The sequence below is a fragment of the Monodelphis domestica genome, chromosome 3 (assembly GCF_027887165.1).
Source record: "Monodelphis domestica isolate mMonDom1 chromosome 3, mMonDom1.pri, whole genome shotgun sequence".
Lineage (NCBI taxonomy): Eukaryota > Metazoa > Chordata > Mammalia > Didelphimorphia > Didelphidae > Monodelphis > Monodelphis domestica.
In genome coordinates, this window is record NC_077229.1 from 435962958 (window position 1) to 435978044 (window position 15087).

The following is a 15087-nucleotide window of genomic DNA, read 5'->3' on the forward strand; positions in this document are numbered from 1 at the left end:
CCTCTTTTAAAAACTATGACTACATTTTAATATAATAGGTTTCCTTTATAATCTATGTACTCCAATTGAAGGGTTCTAGGTTCAGTCTGCAGAATGCTGTTTTTGCCAGGGTCCCTAATATAGGAATTACTCAGAGACAAAAAGTGAGATCAGAACAGTATTGATTCCAAAATGGAAGGTAAGAGTTTAAAAAAAATCTGAATTTGAGGTCAAAGGATTTGAATCCCCATTCTGTCACTTACTGTGATCTCAGACAAGTCATAGACCTTCTCTGGGTCTGTTTCCTCAGTTCTAAAATGGGGATTATAACAAATGGACTGCCTGTCGTGAGGAAGGAGTGTATTTAAAGGAGTATTTAAACTCCTTTGTAAAATGAAAACTGCCTTTATAATCTGATGTAATTTACTTTGCTCACTTAAAAATATTATTCTAGGAAGGGGACTGGAAATTTCACCAGATCAGGAAAGGTGTTCATTGCATACAACAGACTAGAGGAGTCTGTGGAGTAGGGAAAGACAGATAATATTTTCTCTAAGGATCCAGGCAGTTAAGAAAGTTATGACAAACTGAGCCTCTGATATTTCATCAGGCAAACTTCTCAACATGATGCTGAGAGGAACTTGTCTAGGTTGGTCGGTCTTGGTACAGAGGGGAGAGGGCATTGAATGCCAAAATGCATCATTTTCCTTTACATAGTGCTTTATAAAATGTACAAGTCACTATCCTCATAAAAGCTCCACGGTTGGTAGTGTTTAGTATGATGACCTCCATTTTGCAAATGAGAAAATCAAGACTCAGGCCAGTGACTTGCCCAGGATTATACAATTGGCACACCATACTATTCCCTTAAGAACCCCACTGCCTTTTGGTTATGATGCCCAGTAAATGTCCACTACATGTCTTTGGAATGGGTGTGGGGCATCTGCTATTATGTAAAGGGCTACAAAAAAAGTTGGTCCACCAGAAACTCCACAGAATCCTGGGGAAATTGACATGAGCTCTGCCAGTATCCCCACAACCGTGACTCTGAATGATGCTGGGTTTGATGACAAATCTGTAGATATGCTTAGGTCAAATGACTGTCTTCCTAACAGACAACCATTTCTGGAAAATGTAACCCCTAATGCCATGTCCTAATTTGCTTTCTACACCCCAGACAATTTGGTGCTTTTTCAAATTATGGGGTAGGTAGGTGGCACAGCATATAGAGTGCCAGGCTTAGAGTTGAGAGGACTTGAGTTCAAATTTGACTCCTGACACTTGCTAGCTGTGTGACCCTGAGCAAGTCACTTAACCCTATTTACCTCAGTTTCCTCATCTATAATATGAGCTGGAGATGGAAATGGAAAACTGCTCCAGTTTTTTCTTTGCCAAGAAAATCCCAAATAAGGACATGAAGAGTAAGATACAACTAACAACAACTAAATAACAATAACAAAATATATTAAAAACACATGATAATTTTGGCCAGAAGGTACTGTCAGATGCAGGAAGTAAAGAAAGACCTCATATAGAAAGGAGGTAGTGATTAAGTTGAGATTTGAAGGAACCTTGGGATTCTAAGAGGTTGAGATGAGGAGGGAGTGCATTTCAGCATGAGGGACACTCATAAAGTATCCTTTATATTCTACATATAATATTTTATACTATAGGTTCTAAATTTTATTATAAATTATACATTTTATACTATAAATTCATCCTAGAATTTCATTCCTGAGAAGCAATATAAAAGCTAGTTTGACTGGACTAGAGTGGGGGGGATGAAAAAGGTAGACTGGATCCAGGCTGTAAAGAGCTTTAAATGCCAAAAAAAGGGATTTGTATTTGATTGTAGGAGTAACTGGGAGCCACAGGGGTTTATTGAACAAGGAAGTAACATTTCAAGCCTGTGCTTTGGTTGCTTGACAGCTGTGTGAAAGATGAATTGGAGAAAGAAGAGACTGAAGGCAGGATGACCAATTGGAAGGCTAACACAGTAGCCTGAAAAAAAAAAGTGATCTAAGATAAAGCCTAGAATGAAATGAGAGAGAGTTGATGGATAAACAAAGAAAATTGAAAACCAGTGGTTTTCATTCAGGGAGGTCTAAAACCTGGGGAAAGACAGTTTGGGGGGCCCAAATAAGGAAGACTCTTTCTAACTGTAAGTTTGGTAGACATAGAATAGGCTTTCCCAGACTATGATCATTGGACCAGAGAAAAATCTAAAATACAATCTTGTGGGTTTATAGAAGAGGCCCTCAGTAGATTGAAGATTTTTGCAAGCCGTGGTGATGGCTAAAACAATAGCTTCTGGAAGGCTATGAAAATTGGCATTGGTTGTCTGATGCTGTGGTTCTGAGCTAGAACTGATCTATTATCAAGGAGCAGAGGGAGAAAAGCTTTAGAAAAAGAGAGTAGATAAATATATTAGAGCCTTTTATAACTGTATATAATAATAATTAAAATAGTATTTATAGAAAATGTGGTTTGCAATCATTTATACATTATATATTAATTTAACTTTTAATTTAATATTACAGGAAAAGTTATATTAATATGCTGTTATTGGAGCTATGAATTGGTCCAACCAGTCTGGGAAGAAATTTGAAACCATTTCCCCAAAGTTGCTAAAATGTGCATACTTTTTGACCCAGAGATATCACTACTAAACCTGTACCCCAAAAAAACAAAGAAAGGGAAAAGAAGCCCCTATATACAAAAGTATTTAAAGCAGCACTTTTTATTATAGAAAAAAAAACTGGAAATGAAGGGAGAGTTCATCATCTGGGCAATGTCTGAACATATTATGGCATATAAATATAAAGACATGACAAAAGATAGGAATAATGATTATTTGTATTTCTTGCCTTCTCAGTGGGTAGAGGATGGGTGGAGGAAGGTAGAAAATTTGGAACTGGAAATAATAAAAGTAATTCTAAAAAGAAATGATGAAAGAGACAATTTCAGAGAAACCAGAAAAAAACTCAAACCCACGCAGACTAAAGTGAATAGAGCCTAGAGAACAAGCTATACAAGAACAATATCATAGAGTGGTTTTAAAAACTGATCAGTGACCATAATTGTCACCATCACCATCACCATCATTTATTTTGCTAATCTGAGGGGCATGTAGTGGAACCCAAGTGTTATCTTAAATGGCATTTCTTTAATTATTAGCAATTTGAAGTATTTTATATGCTTGTTGATTGAGTTGGATTTTGTACATAGTCTTTGACCATTTATTTATTGGAGACCAGCTCTTGTTCTTATATGATCGAATCAGTTTTTGGACATCAGACTGTTATCAGAGAAACTTGCTGCAAAGGTTTTTTTTTTTCCCTTAGTCAACTGTTTCCCTTCTTATTTGAATTACATTGATTTTGTTCACACAAAATATTTTAGTTTTATATATCCAAAATTGTCCACTTTATCTTCTGTGATCCTCTCTATCCTTCCTGTTATGAACTCTTTCTCTGTCCATAGATACAATAGATATTTTCTTCCTTGCCTGTTCAATTTTTTCCTGGGGTGAACTTTTATAAAATCTCAGTTATATATCTCTCTTTGAAATGTTGGTCTAAATTTCTGCCAGATTCATTTCCAGTTTTCCCAGGAGTTTTTGTTGAACAGTGAATCATTGTCTCGGTAGTTGGGGACTTTGCCACTGTATTTCTTGGGTTTTGTATATTGTGTACATAATCAGCTCCACTACTCAACTTTTCTATTTGTTAGCCATTTGCCAAATAGTTTGAATGAGTACTGCCTTGTAGTATAGTCTGAGATGAGTATTGCTAGATCCCTGTCCTTTTTCCTTTTTTTTTTCATCATTTCACCCAGATCTTATTTTGTCTTGATCTTATTTTATTATTTTTCTAGTGCTATAATGTAATCTTTTGATAGTTTGATATGATAGCAAATTAACTTTTTGATTAACTTAAGGTAGTATTGATATTTTTATTATATTAGCCTAACATCATCATAGCTAGGTGACATCTTGGAACATGAAAGAGGACTAGTGAGTGAACATGTCAATTTTATGATAGATTTTTAAATTTTTTATGCTATTTTATAGCGGGGTCTCCACATACAAAGGGACCCCACAGTGTATGTGGGGTCATGGAGTTCCTCAATAATATTATCAACACATTCCAACCAAGTCTTCCAATAATAACAGCCTGGGCAAGTCACTTAACCCCCACTGTCTATCCCTTGCTCATCTATCTTAGACAGAAAGTAAAGCTTGAAAAGAAAAGAAAAAAGAAAAATGGTGGCCTCCTTATCAGAAATAGGAGTTTTCAGAAAATGCATAGGCTTTGGGAAAAAGGTAACAAGTTCACTTGGAACATACTGAGTTTAAGGTTTCTCCGGGACCTCTAGTTTCAAATGTCCAATAATTGGCAGTTGGTCATTCAGAACTAAAAGAGAGTAAAGAGTTTGGGGTTGGACATAGAGATCTGTGAGTCTTTGCTTAGAAGCGATAAATTAAATCCATGGGAGCTTATACGATTCTCAAGGGAGAAAGTATTAAAAGAGAAGAAAGGCTCAGGAGAGAGCATTAGAAGAACAGTCACATTTAGGGAGTCTGATGTGGCTGCTGAACCAGCAAAAGAGACTGAGAAGGAGTCATCATAGACAGGAGATATATGAGGGGACCAGGAGAGTAATGTGTCATTAAACCCCAGAGAGGAGAGGAGAGTGAGCAATACTGTCAACTGCAAAAGAATATAAGAAAGATGAGGAATGAAAAAAAAAACACCACTGGGTTTGGCAATCCAGAGATTGTTGGTAATTTGGAGAAAGTAGTTTCAATGGAGTGATGTGGATGGAAGCCAAATTGTAAGAGGTTGAGGAGTGACTAGGAGAGGACAGAAGTGGAATTGGTGATAGCAACCAGTTTTTTTCCCCCCAGGAATTTGGCTGAAAAAAAGGGAGGAAAATATAGAATAGAAACTTAAGAGAATGATAGGGTCTAGGGAAACATTTTTTAAGGGTCAGAGAGACCTGGCCATGTTTAATGTTTAATGGTGCTAAGGAAGCAAGGGCATCCAAGGAGCTAGATTTTTGATCTTCAGAAGCAGGAAGGAGGGTGAAAAGAAGAGCTCAAGAATGAAGGGAAATGGGGGCAATTGGGTGACTGAGAGCCAGGACTAGAGGCAGAAGATTTGGGGTTCTGCCCTCAGACACTTCCTAGCTGTGTGATCCTGGGCAAGCTACTTAACCCTCATTGTCTAGCTCTTACCACCCTTGGAATCAATATTGTGTATTGATTTTTTAAAAAAAAAGGAAGAAAAGTTTGTTCGTTATGGAATGGGAATTCTGGAGGACCCAGTGGAACAAGTGAACAGAGTTGAAGTGAAACATGGATTTGAGATTATAATAAGATTGTTATTGTGATGAGCTGGGGCATGGTTTACTCCTGTGTAGGAAATGACCAAGTAATAAAGGGATAGGGAAAGTAACAGATGATGAGAACTTGCTAGCCATAAGGGTACTAGTAGGTAACAAATGAATTGTGATGTTCACAATATCCAAAGAGAACTGCTCAGTGACCCCTTTTTTCTGCCAAGTGAGGCACAAAACAGAAGTATGAATACCCAACAAAGGTGTTTGCCATGTTTAAGAAGACATCTTGTGCAACATCCAAATGGAAAAGAGAATCCCTATAGAAGCAGAGGTTCTCTGGATGTTCGTGTAGGTAGATGATACTGTCATGATTGTATCAGACCCCAGGACTTGAGAACATCTCCTCAATGACATCCATGCTCATAGTTAGTGTTTAATTAAGATTAGTTGAATGAATGATGAATGGATGAATACCATATCTTTCTCCCTCCTTGTGATTCATCCTGTGCATTTTAGGCTGAATATGGGGTTTCACCCATCCTCTGAAATGAAATAATTTTAGAACTCTGACTAAGAATTCTCAAATCTGGGGCAAATTTGGTTGAGAGTGGGGATAGGAGTGGTGTCAGAGTAATCAAACACCATCCAGGTCCATTCTCTTGCAGAAGGTATCATAATATGAATCCAGGAATTTTTAATTTTATAATCAGCACCATCAGAGCTCTATCTCAATTCCCTAGGTATTAGGAATTTGTATACCAATTTTCCAAACAGTTAAGACATATATACTTTTCTTACCAGAGGAGGTTGTTCTTTCCCCTGCAATTGAATTCCCCTCCACTTAGATACCATGATGATGGAAGTCTGAAAGTGGGAGGGTGGCTGCCCAGGGTCAGTCAAGCAAGGGAACAGGGTCTGATGTGTCACATGGCTTGAGCTCATCAGTAGAAGACAACAAAGATGCAGAGAGAATGGGCTGAAGGACTACTTTGTGGGGAAAGGTTTGGTTATCTTCCCTCTTCCATGGTGACCCTGTAACAGATTCCCATTCACCTTACTCTAGTTGTGGCTCTGAATATGGCTACCCACATTTCTCCGTGTCTCTTAGAGGGCAAAATTTGCCCACAGAATGACCTACCAGCTGCCCAAACATCCTTTCAGCCCACTAGAGACGCGTTGCCCACAGAAGGGTCCAGCAGCTGTCCAAACATTTCCTTTAGCACCTCCTCCTCCTAGCCAGAGTAGTCAGGAAAAGCTGTACTTTCAGGAAGTTTATTTTTGCTGGACAGTATGAGAAAGATGTGACTTTTTTCTTTCTGTTTTCAGTGCAATGGCTGGACATGGTATCTTGCTGATGATTTCCAGTTCCATCTTACAACACCTCTTGTAATCTTCATCCATGGAAAGTGAGTTTCATTTGGGCTGGGGATGCTGCCAATGTGGCCCTTCCTCTCCCCACAGGACCTTAGGAATGGGAAGTAAAACAAGTAAATTTAAGCAATGGGCAGCTAGGTGGCCCAGTGCAAAAAGTGCTGGGCCTGAAGTTCAGGAAGACGAGTCTTCCTGAGTTCAAATCTGGCCTCAGATACTTGCTAATTGGTGAGCCTGAGCAAGTCTTGTAACCCAGTTTTCTCATATGTAAAATGAGCTGGAGAAACAAATGGCAAACCACTCCAGTATCTTTGCCAAGAAAGTCCATATGGGTCAGGAAGAATCAGATACCACTGAACAACAACAAAAATTTAAACAATTTTTATGAAAAACAAACACAAATGAATATTAAATGAAAACTATTGACATTTCTCAAACTTTTCTTCTGATTTCTGTCCATTTGACTCAGAGATTCAGTTAGAAGTAGCCTGATGGGATAAGTGATTTAGTTCTTTTATTTTAAAGGTGAGGAAACTGAGACCCAGAGTCACATAGTTAGCAAGTGTCACAGATCAGATTTGAACTCGGGTTTTCCTAATTCAGACCCAGTTTTCTATGTACTGTAGGGCCATCTAGCTGCCTCTAAAAAACATTCTTCTATTTGTAAGGCATTGTACAATGCTGGGGATACCCCCCACCTCAAAAAAAAAGTTTTCTACCTTCAAGAACCTTACATTCTATTAGATTTTTCTATAGTGGCTATCAATGTATATGTGTCAGCCTGTGCTATGGTTTTCATAACTATTATCTCACATGTACATTTTTATATATTGATGGTCTTTTAAAAACTATATGTTTCATTATCTTAATAACTCATGGTTTTAGAGCTATTTCCCTTACTATAGTTAGTACATTCAGGATGTTTCTAGTTTTTTACCACCATAAACAGGTCTGCTAGGAATAACTGCACAAATTATTTTCCCACTCTTCCGGTGATTTCCTTCAGTATATTCCCAGAAATGGGATTATCAGGTCAAAGGATAGGAACAGCTTTGTAACTCTTGCTAAATATATAGCATCCAAGACTATTCACGAGCAAGACTGACCCAATTTAAAATGCCAGCCAGCAGTATATGTGTTGTTTTTCCCTGGAACTCTGCCAGCGCTGGTGTTTAATCATTCCTTTTTATTTGGTTTCAACAAAGTTTTAAGGGTTTAATTATTTGTGGGTGGATTTACAATTTTTGGATTATCTGTGTTAGATTTTCACCTGTTTGGTCTCCCCCAGCCCACTCTGCCACCTTCTGCAGCCACCCAGCAAATGTAGAAGAAGAGAATACACTCTCATTTCAATATTAAACTTTCAACAGTATAGTAAACAGAAGAAAAATCTGAACTCTACCACGACCATCACTGCCCCCCAGCAAATAACACATTCCTAAACCAAATGTGTATGTGTATATCCACACAAATGTATACACGTATGTTTGTATATGTGCCTATTTATATCTATGCATGACTTTTGGATTGCTCAATGCCTTCAAATTATATGAGTGTCTGTTTGCCTCCATTCATATGGACGAGGAAGACCCAGTCTAGCTTTACGAGCAGGGACCAGGAACTTGGTCCATCATACCAGAGGAGATCAAGGATGTTCAAATGCCATTACTTGTATTACCCCAATTCAGATTCTGATCACTCCAATCCTGGACTTTTGCAATAACTTCCTAATTTGACTCCTTGTAGCTGGGCTCACTCTTCTCAGATCCACTCTCCAAAGAGCTGCCATATTAAGGCTCAAAGCACAACCCGTTAATCTCCATTGTTTAAGAATCTGCTTTGTTGTTCAATGGTTTCAATTGTTTCTGACTCTTAGAGACCTCATTTGGGATTTTCTTGTAAGAAATACTGGAGTAGTTTGTTATTTCCTTCTCCAGTTCATTTTATTAGTTGAGGAAACTGAGGTAAACTGGGTAAAATGACTTGCCTAAGGTCACATAACTGTCTGGGCCCAGATTTGAATTTAGGAAGATGAATCCTCCTAATTCCAAGCCCATTGCGTGCTCTCTCTCTCTCTCTCTCTCTCTCTCTCTCTCTCTCTCTCTCTCTCTCTCTCTCTCTCTCTCTCTCTCTCTCTCTCTCTCTCTCTCTCTCTCTCCCTCCCTCCCTCCCTCCCTCCTCTTCTCTCCTTCTATCTCTGGTCTTTCACTCTCTCTCTCTCTATCTTTCACTCTTTGCTACCTAGATGCCCAGATCCTCATTGCCTCTGGAACAAAATACAACCTCTTTGCTTGGCATTTAAAGCCTTTCCCAATCTGGCTCCAAACTATCTTTCTAGGTTGATTGCCTTTTATTCTGCTATATTCCAGGCAAATCACATAATTTTCTGTTCCCTGGATAGGACGTTCTATCTCCCACTTCCACATTTCTGCAGTATTTCTCAGAACCCTTACCTCCCTTGAAAGCTCAACTCAAGTGCCACCTCCTACAAGAGCCCTTTCCTAATTCCCCAGTCATTACTGATCCTCAGCTCTTCAGATTACATTTATTTTCTTTGTATTTTTTATCACCATTGTATATGTCCCTCTTTCTTCTCCCTCAGTATTCCTTATTCTTTGAAGACAAGAATTATTTTTATCTTTGTGTCCTCAGTGCTAGTGTACTGTTGTAAAGATTAAAATTTAGGGGAGACTGAGGCAGGTAGAAATTAGTTTCTCTCTGCAAGGAGTATTATATTTTTAGAGGTTTATTAAAGGTCAAAGATTAAAGAAAATACAGAATAAGAAAAAAAACACGTGCCTAGGCCAGAGGCCTAGACAAGATCTCACCTACATTATGGAAAGAGCCACGTCTGCTCCAAAATGGAAGTCCACAAGAGACACAAAAGCCTTTGCAATCAGCTTAAATCCCTTCTCGATCTTACCCACCTCAGAATTCCGTGAGATTACAAAGCATCTTGGGGAAGTGGAGCAAGGGCTTGTGGGGATTGAAGTCCAGAGTTCGAGTCTATTTTTACAGTGTCTGCATATAATCAATGCTGAATGAATGCTTATTGAATTGAATTGACTTTGGTTTGGTTTGACCAGTCTGACAGGAAGGTTCAGAATGTCCTGGGACGACAAAGTGACTGAGGTGCCTAGTTTGGGACCAGAGACTAAAGGATATAACCACTATAGAGCCCCGTAACATGTATCTACCTGAGGGGAACCCTCTTGTGATGGAGGATGTCCTAGGTCATATTCTATTCAACAGACTTGTATGCTGGACCAAAGCTAAAAACAGGAAATGGCAGGAATGATTGACATGCCTTCTCAGCTCCCCCTACAAGTAGGACCATATTGAGTTTCCCAAGCAGAGACAGAGTAAAAAAACAAAACAAAACTAGGGTTGGGGTATTTTCTTCATTGAGTCAAGATTGGATACTTCTTGGGCTCTGGAGTTCCTGCAATGCCAGTCAAGTCAGAGTGGAGGAGAGGAGACTAAAGAGGCAGAGTTTAGAGATGGGGAATGATGCTGAGAAGACACTCTGGCACCTCTCCCCACCCCCAAACAAGCAACGAAAATACTTCTCAGAAAAGACCATAGCATAGAGGGGAATTGGTGTGCTCTTCTTACTCACTGCTCCAAAGGCATAGAGACCCAGAAAATGTATTTACATGCCTGTGAGTGAGAACATGATACTTTGGTCCTTCTTTGAGCCATGGTAACTAGGAATGATTCCATAAGACCCTGGGGACTGGAGAAGATGACCTCCAGAAAGGAGTCTGCCTAGGGGGCTCTACTAATAATGTCTTCTGATTGGCTGCTTAGGCAACTACCACAAGGCTGCTGTTCTTCCCCAGTTGTTCACATTTAAGCTTTATAGCCTAAAGAAGCCAAGGAGCCCACCTTTCAGCGTTGCCCTTTTTTCTCCCCAGAGGTAAGTATGCCCTGATGTTCCTGGGAGCCATACTCTTCCTGACATCCTTCACCATCACTGCTCAGCTTTCACTGGCTTTGAAGCTTCCTGTGGCATCCCCATCCGAAACAAGGTAAGTATAATTTCCTTATCCTCCTTTATTGAACTCTACAGTCTAGTCACGTTCATCTTGCTGTTTCTCATATTTGACTCTCTGTCTCTATGTCTATTTACACGAGCTCTTCCCCTTGCCTGGAATATCACTCCCTTTTTGCCTCTATCTTTTATTTTCCCTAGCTTCCATCAAGTGGACAGTTAAAGGCACAGTACATAGAGTCCCAGGCCTGGAGGCAGGAGGACTTTATCTTCCTGAGTTCAATACTTGCTAGCTGGGTGACCCTGGGCAAATCACTAAATTAATCTTGTTGGTCTCAGTTCCTCATCTTTAAAATGAACTGGAGGAAGAAATGGTAAACCACTCTAGTATCTTTGACAGATGAGATCATGAAGAGTTGGACGTGACTAAAAAATGACTGAAGAAGACATTTCCTCCATAGTTCAGGCAGGGATAGCTAGGAGGCATAGTGGATTGAAATTGACACCTAGAAACAGGAGGTCCTGGGTTCAAATCTGGCCTCAGATATATCCTAGCTATGTGACCCTGGGCAAATCACTTAACCCCATTGCCTTTTTTTTTAAAGCTCAGCACAAATGCTGTCTCTGACACAAGACTTTTCCTCATCCTCTTCTGCCCAACTGCTAGTGCCTTTCCTCATGTGTGTGTGTGTATCTCCCAATTGGATTTTTAAATATATTTCTCCCTTTTAACTAGTATATATATATTATAGATATATTTTAAAATTTCTTTATATGTATAAATGTTGATTCCCCTGATAGAATGTAAGCTTATCAAGAGCAGAAATCACTTCATTTTGTCTCCAACATCTAGCACAGAGAGTATCTGGCACATAGTAGGTGGTAAATAAATGCTTGCTTGATTGATTAAGCCTATGCTTGGACTCTTCTCAGAAAACTAGCAAGAGATGATAAGAGGATTTGGTGACATGTACCCTATCTATAATGACCATTTGTATAGGGACATGAGACTTGCAAAGTTTTTTATCTACATTATTTCATTTGACCTTACTCTAATCTTGTGTGGTTAGTATTTATTTTTTATTAGTATATTATTAATATAGTATTGCCATTTCTCTCTCTCACTTTATGACTTCATTGGGGCATCCTGAGAAAAGCACTTTGTTGGGTTGTCTTTTTTTAAGTTTTATTTAATTAGTCAATTTAGAATATTTTTCCTTGGTTACAAGAATCATGTTCTTTCCCTCCCCTCCCCCCACCTCTTCCCATAGCCGACAGGCAATTCCACTGGGTTTTACATGTGTCATTCATCAAGACCTATTTCCATATTTAATATTTGCATCAGAGTGATCATTTAGAGTCTACATCCCCAATCATATCCCCATCAACTCATGTGATCAAACAATTGTTTTTCTTCTGCATTTCTACTCCCACAGTTCTTCCTCTGACTGTAGATAGCATTCTTTCTCATAGATTCCTCCGAATTGTCCTGGATCACTGCATTGCTACGAATAGAGAAGTCCATTACATTTTATTGTACCACAGTGTATCAGTCTTGAGAAAAGCACTTTGGAAGCCTCAAAACATCATATGTGTGTATGCACATTGTACTAGAAATGAAAACTTGGTCAATTATAGTGGGGGAAATTTTAGAGAAGTTGCACCAGGAAGTAAGCAAAAGAAAGAGACTGAATCTTGAGCCCCTCCCCTATACTACTTCCTGTTTCTTCCTTCTCAACTGTTTTGATGAAGATTTTCTCACAGATGTTAAGCTGAAAAAATTTCCCACCAATAACCAACCCTACAAACTAGTACTTTAACTAAAAGATCTTTTGTTCTTTGAGGAGAAGGGGGTAAGATGAGGTTGGGGAAAGAGGGAAATTAGGGACTCCCTAATTCTAAGTTATCTTGTTGATTGAAGGCTTTGAAATAAAGTCAATTCAGGAAACAAAAATTTATCTCCCCCTAAGGGTAGATGTTAACAGCACTACTTACAAGTCTCTTCTGGGCAAGACTAAATATCTCTTCACCTCACAGTATAGTCAGAAGGCAATGGCCAGAGAGGAGATGAAGGAAATCTGTCTTCCACCTTCAGGCAGAAGCAGCCAAGTCCCTTCCCAGGTCACTGGAGTCCCCACTGCCTTCCTTCAAGCTTCCATTGGAACAGTCTCTCCCGTCCTCTAATGATTTGTGTGTTCCAAAAGTTCTGAGCTCTCATTGCTTTTGCAGATCCAACTTTTTGCCTTTGCCCATGCTTCTTCACTCACACAACATGCATGAGTGCATGCTCACATATATATGGTGGTTTGATCCAACACCATCATAATAAAGCAACCATTGCAATAAAGCGAGTCACATAAATTTTTTGGTTTCCCAGTGCATATATAAGTTATGTTTAAATTGTACCATTGTCTATTAAGTATTCCCTAGTATTATGTCTGAAAAATAAGATACATACCTTAATTTAAAATATTTTATTGCTTAAAAAAATTGCTCACCATAATCTGAGCCTTCATTGAGTCATCCTTGTTTTTGCTGGTTTGATGGCCGCTGATCCATCAGGGTGGGGGTTGCTGAAGGTGGGGGTGGCTTTGGCAATTTAACAACAAGATGTGCATAGTCATTGTACCCTTCCTTTCACTTGAACCCTTAGAGGCCATTGTAGGGTAGCTAACTGGCCTGATTTCAGTATTACTGTGTGTCGGGGAATGGGGAAGATTGAGAAGGGGAAAAACAGGAACAGCCAGTGGTGCCCTCTCATGCAGATGCCATTTGTGACTATTAACATCAAAGATCTCTGAACACAGATTGCCAGAACAGATAAAAGAATCATGGGAAAGCTCGAAATATTGAGACAATTACCAAAATATGATGCAGAGAGAGTATGTGAGCATATGCTGTTGGAAAAATGGCGCCCATAGACTTGTTTGATGCAGGCTTGCTACCTTCTTTCAGTTTGAAAAAATATGTAACATCTGTGAAACACAGAAGGACAAGGTGTGCCTGCATACAGGCATGTATATGTGTACTCTTGTGTATATGTGTAAATAGATGCATGCCTGTAGACACACCTACAGCATACATGCTAATAGTAACAGCACCGGTATAGTAGAGGCCGGGGAGCTAGCCTGGAAGTCAGAAAGAAGTGGGTTGAGGTGTCTCTGAAACATATTGTCTGTGTGACCCTGAGTCACCACTTAACCTCTAGATGTTCTGGACCAAAGGGTCAAATGGTGTCAGCAGGCTACAATAGATACCACCAGAATCAGATTAAAGTGTAACTGGAAAATAGTTATCAAAATGAATAAATAGAATACTTTTGTTATTATTTATATATTATAGAATGTTATTATTTACAAAATGAAAAATAATAAAATAATAAATAGAATAAATAAAATAGAACATAGATACATAGAACATAGATATACAAACATAGCTAAGGTGAATATATGGTTCCCTAAGTCAATAGACAGTCCACAGGCATCCCTGTGTAGAGTAGTGGCTCTGTTTCTACTGGAGTTTGACACCACTGATCTAGATAACTCTAAGAATGTTTCTGAGTTTTAATTAGTCTGGGGAATTTCTTTACCAGCCAGTTGCCTCTACCAAGAAAACACAATCTGTTCCTTATTCTTTTTTTTAAAAAAAGCCCTAACCTTCCATCTTAGGATCAATACTCTGTATTGGTTCCAAGGCAGAAGAGCAGTAAAGGCTAGGCAATGGAGGTTAAGTGACTTGTCCAGGGTCACACAGCTAGGAAGTGTCTGAGGCCAGATTTGAACCTAGGACCTCCCATCTCTAGGCTTGGCTCTCAATCCACTCAGTCACCCAGCTGCCCCCCTATTCCTCATTCGTATTAATGCATTTGAGATAAATGTTCATCCCAGAAGAATTTTTAATATATTCCCCCCCTTTTAAGTACTAAGCCCAATATTGGACAATGATTATCTGTGAAAATCTCAGCAATGCAATGATCTGAAACAATCCTGAAAGACTTATGATGGGGAATGCTCTCCACCTCCAGAGAAAGAACTGCTGGAGTCATCTTTCACATCATTGTAGTTATGCTTTTATTTGTTTTTTTGTTTTTAAATTTTATTTAATTGATTAATTTAGAGCTTTTCCCAGGATTACAAAAATCACATTCTTTCACAACAATGATCAATATGGAAAAAAAAAACTACTAAGCCACTACTTTTGCATCTGGAATTCTATACTTATATACAAGGAAAATATGGACTGTACTCACTCTTTTAAAATTCTTTTCACAAAGGGTGATAGTACAAAAGAAGAATATAATTCCCCATCACCACATGAACCCAGTAAAACTCTTCATTCTGAATGTCCAGGCCTTCCACTAGTTAATCCTCCTTCTAGCCTTTATCTCCTAAATATAAATT

At 38.9% G+C, this 15087-nt stretch overlaps 1 protein-coding gene across 1 annotated transcript in view; it reads left to right on the forward strand.

The window, feature by feature from the left end:
• The window catches only part of LOC100021996 (O-acyltransferase like protein-like), an 83126-nt gene that overhangs the window by 61257 nt on the left and 6782 nt on the right, over positions 1-15087 (forward strand). Inside the window, exons 10-11 of the mRNA XM_016431629.2 lie at positions 6649-6728; positions 10611-10724. Coding sequence (XP_016287115.1) covers positions 6649-6728; positions 10611-10724 — 194 coding nt within the window. The remainder of the gene's footprint in view (positions 1-6648; positions 6729-10610; positions 10725-15087) is intronic.